General features: G+C 37.6%; 1 protein-coding gene across 5 annotated transcripts in view; it reads left to right on the forward strand.

Annotated features, from left to right (window-relative positions):
* Positions 1–6,335, forward strand: part of LOC306852690 (rho GTPase-activating protein 12-like) — a 61,787-nt gene extending 55,452 nt beyond the window's left edge. For 4 of the 5 annotated variants that reach the window (XM_079389726.1, XM_079389728.1, XM_079389727.1 and 1 more), the window contains one exon: positions 4,608–6,328. In XM_079389726.1, coding sequence (XP_079245852.1) covers positions 4,608–4,782 — 175 coding nt within the window. In that variant the 3' untranslated portion in view covers positions 4,783–6,328. Of the gene's footprint in view, positions 1–4,607 lie in introns of all 5 variants that reach the window. The other variant, XM_079389729.1, reaches the window with a different exon arrangement.
* The last annotated feature ends 4,181 nt before the right edge of the window (positions 6,336–10,516 follow it).

Raw genomic sequence — 10,516 nt, forward strand, 5'->3', positions numbered from 1 at the left:
GTAAACAGTTCTTGACAGTGACATCAACCTTGGGAGCTTCACAGGAAACGGCAGATGTGGACAACGCAACTGTTATGTTGCTGATGCTCCAGGCTCTTGTAGTAGATGTTGTTTAGTGTTGACTATCAGTGTGAAGTGATGTTCTCTTTCTGGCAAAGATTCAAACTGATTGACATTTAAAAGGACCACTTAAATTGCACTGACATTAAAATGTTGGCCAATATTAAATTGATATGCTGTTTATTTTATTGTTATTTATAAATACATAAATATAACACTAAAAAGTACAGTCAATTATTTTAAAGTGAATTTAGGCATCACAACATTTTGAAAAATGGATAAGCATTTTGAGATTTGTTAAAGATTACAATTAACAGTTTTATTAAATTATTAATGTTTTTTAAGAGTAACTTTAAAGGAGCACTCCTCAGGCTCATTTTCCAACTCCCCAAGAGTTAAACAGTTGAGTTTTACCGTTTTTTAATCCATTCAGTTGATCTCTGGGTCTGACAGTAGCACTTTTATCTCGCTCAAAAATGACCAAAGAGTTTCAATATTTTTCCTGTCTAAAACTTGACTCTTCTGTAGTTACATCGTGTACTAAGATTGATGGAAAATTAAAAGTTGCGATTTTTCTAGGCCGATATGGCTAGGAACTATACTCTCATTCTGAGCAGGTGCAATGATATTTACTTTCGGATATGATATGATATGACTACTTTCAGGCACTGTGTAATATTTGCGCCTGCTGCACCCATGGTACGGCAGCAAAGTTCATTGGTTATTACGCCGGAATGAGAGTATATTTCCTAGCCATATTGGCCTAGAAAATTGCAACTTTTCATTTTCCGTCAATCTTAGTATACGATGTAACTACAGAAGAGTCAAGTTTTAAACTGGAAAAATATCGAAACTCTGGTCATTCTTGAGCGAGATGCTAATGGTCTAATCAGATTCAGTTGTCTAAGCTACACTAAAAGTGCTACCACCAGACCCGAAAACGGTAAAACTCAACTGTTTAACTCTTGGGGAGTTGGAAATGAGCCTATTTCCAAAAAAAAGTGGAGTGTTCCTTTAAGTGAGTTTTAGATGATCGCAAATATAATGTAAATTTTAAAACGGAGGATATGAGGATGCACAATTAAATATCCAATACTGGCTGGTATATCAGTTGCTTTATAATATCTGCTCAATTATTATTTATGTCTTCAAAAAATAAACCTTGTGTATGTAATTACATTACTGTTCAAAAGTCTTTTAAAGAGTCTTTTTTTTTTTTTTTTTTTTTTTTTTATGCACACCAAGGATGCTTTTGTTTGATCATAAATACAGTAAAAACGGTAATATTGTGAAATATTATTAAAAATTAAAATCACTGTTTTCTATGTAGAATTTAATATACACTGACCAAAATTATAAACGCAACACTTTTGTTTTTGCCACCATTTTTCATGAGCTGAACTCAAAGATCTAAGACTTTTTCTATACACACAAAAGGCCTATTTCTCTCAAATATTGTTCACAAATCTGTCTAAATCTGTGTTAGTGAGCACTTCTTTGCCGAGATAATCCATCCTCCCTCACAGGTGTGGCATATCAAGATGCTGATTAGACAGCATGATTATTGCACAGGTGTGCCTTAGACTGGCCACAATAAGAGGCTACTCTAAAATGTGCAGTTTTATCACAAAGCACATTGCCACAGATGTCGCAAGTTTTGAGGGCGCATGCAATTGGCATGCTGACTGCAGGAATGTCCACTAGAGCTGTTGCCCGTGAATTGAATGTTCATTTCTCTACCATAAGCCATCTCCAAAGGCGTTTCAGAGAATTTGGCAGTACATCCAACCGGCCTCACAACCGCAGACCACCTGTAACCACACCAGGCCAGGACCTCCACATCCAGCATCTTCACCTCAAAGATCGTCTGAGACCAGCCACCCGGACAGCTGCTGCAACAATCGGTTTGCATAACCAAAGAATTTCTGCACAAACTGTTAGAAACCGTCTCAGGGAAGCTCATCTGCATGCTCGTCGTCCTCATCGGGGTCTCGACCTGACTGCAGTTCGTCGTCGTAACCGACTTGAGTGGGCAAATGCTCATATTCGATGGCGTCTGGGACTTTGGAGAGGTGTTCTCTTCACGGATGAATCCCGGTTTTCACTGTACAGGGCAGATGGCAGACAGCGTGTATGGCGTCATGTGGGTGAGCGGTTTGCTGATGTCAACGTTGTGGATCGAATGGCCCATGGTGGCGGTGGGGTAATGGTATGGGCAGGCGTATGCTATGGACAACGGACACAGGTGCATTTTATTGATGGCATTTTGAATGCACAGAGATACCGTGACGAGATCCTGAGGCCCATTGTTGTGCCATTCATCCACGACCATCACCTCATGTTGCAGCATGATAATGCACGGCCCTATGTTGCAGTTCTTGCATGGCCAGCATACTCACCGGACATGTCACCCATTGAGCATGTTTGGGATGCTCTGGATCGGCGTATACGTCAGCGTGTTCCAGTTCCTGCCAATATCCAGCAACTTCACACAGCCATTGAAGAGGAGTGGACAACCGGATCAACTCTATGCGAAGGAGATGTGTTGCACTGCGTGAGGCAAATGGTGGTCACACAAGATACTGACTGGTTTTCGGACCCCCCCCCAATACAGTAAAACTGCACATTTTAGAGTGGCCTTTTATTGTGGCCAGCCTAAGGCACACCTGTGCAATAATCATGCTGTCTAATCAGCATCTTCTTGATATGCTACACCTGTGAGGTGGAGGGATTATCTCGGCAAAGGAGAAGTGCTCACTAACACAGATTTGATCATTTTGGTCAGTGTATTTTAAAATGTAATTCATTCTTGTAGTGCAAAGCTGAAGTTTTAGCAGTCATTACTCCAGTCTTCAGTGTCACATGATCTTTCAGAAATCATTTTAATATGCTGATTTAGTGGTCAAGAAACATTTTTTTTGTTTGTTTGATGAATAGAAAGGTTAAAATAAAATAAAAAATTTACTGAAATAGAAATCTATATTACAACTGTATTTACTGTCACTATTTATCAATTTAATGTGTCCTTCCTGAATAAGAGCATTAATTTCTTTCAAAATAAAATTTTTAACGTTAGTGTATATAAGCGTACATCTTTTACTAGGGTCTTTTTAAGCCCTGTTCACACCAAGCACGATAACGATACAGATAACTAAGATAACGATATTAGCATCCACACCAGCGAACGATATCGTCTGTTTATTCTAAGCGCACGTGCGTCTGCCACTTTAAATTCTCGAGCTCCTTATAGCAGGATGGATTCTGATTGACTGTCAGTGTTTTTATCGTTCATCAGCTGGAAAAAAATCGTTCTGGATTCCAACGATATCGTTTCTCTGTGCCTTTATCGTTATAGTTGTGGTGTGGACGCTGCTATTCTTTAATACTGAGAACGATTTTTAGCACTATATTTTTATCGTTATCGCGCTTGGTGTGAACGGGCCTTTAGACTGTTTTGTTTCAAGAGGGAATGACTGGTAAAACGACTACTGTGTGATTTACCTGAAAGGAGATAGAAGAGTCCCTACTAAAACTACTTTTTTTTTTCTTGTAGATTTAGGTTTATGAAGCAACTTTTTATTACCATAAATTGTTAACTGTACCTCTGTTATCACATCCATTCCAACCCTTAAAATAATCATGAGCTATAAAGCTGCTTCCTCAGTGGCAGGTGAGAGTCACATGAATCTTTAATCACTCTGGGCTTTCTTTAGGGAGTTGTCTTGTTCAGTCTAGTGAAGTCTGATCATTTCTACAGTGTTTTACCTTAATTCTGCTCTTAGCCTCAGGAAGGACAGTGGTCAAAGTCTACATTGCTTCCTCTCTTAGAGATTTGCTATATTCTTTTGTAAATCTGAAATGACACTATATTTTGACATGTCGATGTATGCACATCATTTTAAGACAAATTCAGATGCGTTTTTAGGGACATCACTTTCACACCTTCAGCATTCTTACTTTTGGTTTCTTTAAAATGAAGTGGGAAATAAACAAAGAAAACTCTATTTTCACTCTACATATAGAGTGAATCATTTTCCCCTTGTTGTTGTTCGAGACTGTGCCTTACTGTGTAATTCTGAATGTAATTCGAGACCGGTATTGAGTCTCAATCGTAATTGCTATATCAAACACGCACAATGACATTTGCCTTTGCTTCCATTTGCATTTAAATGGCTCTTGGGCCACTGTAACTCAAAATGGAGGACGGAGGCATAGCGTTCCAGAAAAATTATGGTCTGACATTTTGCTGTTGCAGGGAAAAGGCATCTGTAATTGTAATTTAAGCACAATACCCAAACATTTTTCCTAATGCAAAATTACCAGCGTTGGGAAGATTTGGCATTTTAATGTGGAGTAGATTGGTTTGCATGTGGTTAAGAAAAGCAATTCATTTATCTGCCACAAATTCACCTTTCAAGATTTCTTTGTCAGAAAAAACGGAAGCTCTTTATTCACATAAAAATGAGCTCTGCTGATGATGATGGTTATATTTTTAACCAATTAACAGGAAAAAAAGACAAGACACTTATTCTCTCTTTCTTTTTCAGAGTGATAGATCATGGCGAGGTGAACAGGATGACTACCCAGAGCGTGGCTATCGTGTTTGGCCCAACCCTGCTGCGGCCGGAGATCGAGACGGGCAATATGGCAGTTCATATGATCTATCAGAACCAGATTGTAGAACTCATCCTTCTAGAGTATGACAACATTTTTGGCAGGTAGAACATCTCTTAAGTGAGAATCAATCCAGAGAACACAATGCCAGAAGTTTAACATCTCATATCCATTGCACAAAAACGCACCACTGCTGTGGACCAAGCTTAATAGAGTATATAAACAAACATAAGTGGATTTACTGTGACATATGACTGGATATAAGAAAAGAAAATGAATACAGGAAGGTTCTTTATGCACTTAATATTTTTTGAAGTTTTGAGGATATACACATTTTTCGTTCTTTTTTTCCATTTGGATTGTCATTCCTTGGCTTAGAATAAGCTGGATGGACTTTTGGACAATTATGGATGGTCATTAGTCTCCAATATGCACTCTTTTTTTTTTTTGAGAAATTTGAATATTTTCCTAAGTTGGACACTGGAATGGACTTTATCTTAGCCAGTATTGATGACTAGAATGAAAACTGACTGAGCGGACACTTTCGAGTCTCACCAGATTGAGTTATTTGCAGTGAAATGTTTAAAAGAAATACTGATTTTTGGGTTTGATTTATTCAGACACCTAATTGACTTGTATCTGGGCTCTCGCGGGTTCAGAATTTTTGTTTTCTTAATTTTTTTCCTGTGGAATAAGCTGAAAGTACACTGCATTAGGAGACAGTATTATTTGACAATGACTACTGACCTACGGATAATGGGGTCGATTTAATTGGACCATGATTAATAATCAGTATTAGGACAGAAATCCTGTTTCAAATTGGAAAGACTCTTTCTATATCCACCCATGTTTGCTCTCCATCCACACCTCCCTAAAGTTTACTGGAAAAGTCGTGCGCCTTTTGCTTTAAGACTTCATGCTACTGGATAACAGACATGCTCGTCACACAGTTGTGTCATCTAATCCCTTCAGTGAAATATCAGGACTTTCACACGTTTGAGGTCAAAACTGTGTTGTTTCCTTGGAATAAATGGACTGTGTTGTGCTGAATTGTGTAACAGTATGCAGAAAACCAGATGTGAACCCAGTGTGTTGTGTTTAAAATTAAGAGCTCTCAAAAACAGTCCTAGATCTCATCTCCCGCCCTTGTATCTTACTGGAAAAAGAAAGTTGAGCTGCCTTACATGGTTTCAGATCAATACAGAATATTCATCTCCCGTTTCCTGCTCTGCCCCTGGATGGAAAGGAGCTTGATAACAAATTGACAGGATGGTACTGGAAATAGTACTGCAGTTAGTGTTAACTGAAGGTACGCATGGCTAACACCTTCTCTGTCTCGTTTTTAACAAAATTCTGAAAACATGTATAGATTACTTCAACAAGAACTTGAACCTGTTGTACAAAAAAACAATTACCAATAATGAAGTGTGATGGCTTGAAGTTGTGTGTCAGTAACAAGTGAAAAGATCTAATTTTGTTAATGTACGGATGAAAGAAATTAGTATTAGGTGGGACGGGGGAGGGGTGATGTCATCACGCATTGTGAACTGCACATTTTGAATGTAATTTTCAGACTAACTGCTGTTTCTGAAATTGACGTCTAATCCTAATTAAAAAGACAAACTCATGGATAATATTAAAGTGATAATGCTTGAGTTATTAGTCTAGTGTTTATTTTAATTGTTCATGGGTCGCCATTTATTTCGATATTGCAGGAAGTGGTAATATGGAATGACTCAGGGAACTATCAACCGTTTCCTTTTATTACAATGAAAAAAAAATCCTATTTATTTGAGCAGAGCGTTCTGTATTTTTAAACATTTATTCAAGAGTTTCATTAAATCATTGTAGTAATTAATGTAATTCAAAACACCCTTTACCAAAATATTCATTTCCTTAAAACTTAAATTTATGGTGTTAGGTAACTCTGTTTTTCTAGACAGGAATCTATGAAAAAGTGACATGGAAAATGACAGAATAGTGACTGGGTGGAGATCAAATCAAATACCTGCTTGAAACCATGAGCTGTACAAGCTAAAAAGAGCAAGACATTTCAAATGAGAAAACAATTAGCTCATATCCATAATTCATAGCTCTGCTGCAGCCGGGGCCCCAGAGGTGTTGGAATTGCACACCATATGCTGCTGCGTGTCTGTGGGGCAGAGGTGCCAGGAAAGCCCCTGGTCTTGTGTGTCCGTGGAGGCCAAAGTGTGGTGAGGAAATTTGAGCAAGCCATTATGACCCATAAAACATTCATGACTTTGACTCTTCTTTTTTCCTCTATATGTCTGTCATTTTCTGTGTTGCATCTTCATTTCAGATTTACTTTCTGTGTTGCATCTTTTCGGTGTGAGTGACAGACTCTGACCAAGAACATGTTTGTGTGCCTAAAACGCATATGACTGAAGACTTTCATAAACGATAATTGAGTTTGCTTCTTCAGGGATCCATTTTCATATCTGCGTTTTGGAGCCCCAACTAAACTGAGTAATCGTGTTCATTAAAAAAAAAAAAAACATTTCACGCATTTGCTGCTCTGTGCAACCACTCCGATATGAATAAAAAAAGTGCTGAAAGTTAAACTCTGCGGAATGAGTCTATCAGATCAAGAGGAAAAGAAGAAATAAGCCAAATCCTGTGTCTTTGACAGTAACACGACTTGGAATAATTTGCATGTATGGGGAGGGCAGATTAAATCATTTTATTTGACAGGGTAACTACTGTTATAGGGCTACATATAAATGTAAACTGTTTTTGTGGGCTGTAAATCTGTATTCATGCAGCCTGAATGACATTTTATAGGAATGTCCTAGGAGCTGATTAGCATCTGTCTGCTGTTACTTGAAGCTTTAAATGTATTAGAATGCGATATTATCAGGGTTCAAGATACCTTTTGTGCGAAATAATTGACCATTAATGCAAATATTGCACGGAGATGTAAACCACGCCGGATACAGGGTAAATCCATTTCCGTTTCCTAATTGGCTTTTATAAGGCAATTGTGTAAATATTGATGGTACTTTCATGTAAAGTTGTGCTTATTCCTCACTTGAGACACTCCTGAGGCTCCTGTGCTTTAAATGCTCCATTTACCAAGTCTTTGCAAATACCATCTCAAGTATCCTTTAAAATAACCCCAAATGCACACGGGCATTGGCTAAAGTAATCATAGGAGTACTTCAAATGTTATCTCCCCATGCTTTAGTATTAATGAAGTTCGCATGGTTGGGCTTGATGGTTTTGCATTGGGAAATTCAATGCATTTTAAATAGACGCCTGCTTGCGGGATTTACATAAGGTAATTGCACAAAGCTGGAAATACTATGTGTGCAATAGGGCCGTTCCCTCTTCTCGTGCACTAATACAATCAACCCCATTAAGTAGGCCGTAAATATGGAGCTGCTGTATCATACGAGCCTGACAGATAATGGACCCCTCTGCTTGTCCATTTACTCATCCTGGGTGAAGCCTGATTGGTTTATCCATACTCCATCATCTGACCCAGCATTAAGAGCTCGTAAATTCTGCAGCAGAGAACACCTGAAGAACCCTGCCTGGAGTTTTATAGAGTATGTGTGCCAATATGCAAATATGGGTCATTATACAAAATTGGCGCCTCTTCCAGAATGCCAGACAAGAAGCTCCTTTTTTGCAAGATTTTAAAAATTCTGTCCGACACATAATATTTAAGTGTTCACATATGCACCGTGCCATCTGTGATTAAATGATTGCTTTGGGAAATTATGCCTTAAAAGTAACAAAACTATTAAATTTGACATTAAAAGTCTTGGAAATAACACAATGCTGCTTTGAAAATGAAACACCGGTATTCCTGCAAATATCAATTATCAACTGTTTATTAAACAAAATCATAAAAAGGGATTTTAGTTCATCACTTTTAAGTATTTTAATAAATGTCAAATAAAATAAAAAAGTAATAAGAAAACAACAAAATGCTAGCTTTTATTTCTATACTTTTGTTCACATAAAAATGTGCATATTTGCTAAAAGGCATTTAAAAAGAATTTAAAATATTATTTAAATGTATTTGTCATTATTTAACTAAATTATTTATTTATAAAATAAATAGTAAATATAAAATAAATATCTATCTTTAAATATTTATCAAATAAATATAAAATAGAAAGTTTTCTGAGTTTTCTACTGCGGCACAAGTAAAGCTGACATCACATTTTAGTTGAAGTTATTTGTGTACACATGTACACTCAAATAAAAAGCTGCCACTGTGGTGGTACACTCAGAAAAAAAAGTATAAAAGTTGTCACTGGTGCAGTACCTTTTCAAAAGGTACAAATTATGTACTTTTTTAAGGCACTATATACACTCTTTAGGGGTAAATAAGCTACAAAGGTAATACATTTTCAATGGTACTGCCCCAGTTACATATTTGTACATTATTAATGGTACACATTAGTACTTCAAAAGCACATATTAACATTTTAAAGTACATATGCCTAAACTGAACATATTTGTACCTTTTGAAAGGGTACTGCCCACGTGACAGTTTTAGGAAATATGTAGGCCTATATGAAGTACACAAATGACTCGCATTTCTATATTCACAACATTTTTAATAGGACAGAGATGTCTTGAATTCGAAGCAAAGAGCACTACAGCTTTAACATTTCACATACATCAGCTCAAACACACCCTGAGTAAAGACAGTGAAACCCTTTAAAGCCAGGCATTTGTGAATAAGACCGACAGTAATTTAAAAGCAGTGGCCCTCTTCACTAGTCTCTAGTGATTCGCTCTCTCTCTACCCGTTAATTAGTTTGTCTCCAACTGCTGATTTAGCCTCGGTGTCCTTGCAGGAAGCCGTGTGGCGGGTCTCTTTTACAGGCTGATTAATCCTGTTCAGGCCCGTGGAGTGGTGTTAGACCCCGTCAGCAGCTTATTAGCATGTGTGCCTACTAGCAGAGCCCCCGCTACTCCTAAGGCTTAATAATATGTGTTTCTTCAACTAATGTCCTTATTAGTGCTACTAAGTGATGATCACACTTATAAATAGTGCTGTGTGCTTTTTAATTAAGGTATATGAAATCATAGGCTTGATGTTCAATCGTGTGTGTACTCGTGATAAATGAGGGGTGTTCGCGCTGGTGTTATGACTGCTGCTCCCGTGAGTTTACCTCACACACTTACCCTAACAAGAACACACACACACTCTTCACACCTTGCTCTTTATGATTTATGATCTGAGGTGCAGCAGCCTCTTTACAGTGCAGTTTTGCTGAGAAGATAACACAGTATAACATAACATCCAGAGAAACAGGCATGTAATGTTAAACATCAATTAGGTTGTTGCCTACTCATACATGCAGCATTTCCCTTTGGAATTTTTATGCTTAAACAGGGCCGTAACAATCTTGACATTGAAGGGGATGTGACAGTTTTTATTCAGACAGTCCTGTCCCAAATGCATGCAGGTATTTAATCAACTTCATGTCGTTGGACACAAAGGATATCACACAAAAATTTAAATTGTGAATGTATGTACTATTCAGGCTAAGAACATGTAAGAATTGATAAATGGTACTAAATCAGAGCGAGTAAAGGGTGAACAATCCCTTTAACGCCTTACAGACTAATTGAACCTCTGGGTTAGCTCATGCTAATACTTTGTACACGATTAGCCTGATTGTTCATTAAGCTTCATAAGTTCTTGTCAGACATACACTGCGACCATGAATTCATCCCGTTGTAATGTTGTAATATGAACACTAGGGTGTAATGAAGATCATGTTTTGGCTCTTCCACAGTCTTAATTCTTGCTGTCAGCTTATTTCTTTTGATTGCACATTATCCTTCTCCCAGAATC

This window comes from Barbus barbus (assembly GCF_936440315.1).
Source record: "Barbus barbus genome assembly, chromosome: 32".
In the NCBI taxonomy this organism is placed as follows: Eukaryota; Metazoa; Chordata; class Actinopteri; order Cypriniformes; family Cyprinidae; genus Barbus; species Barbus barbus.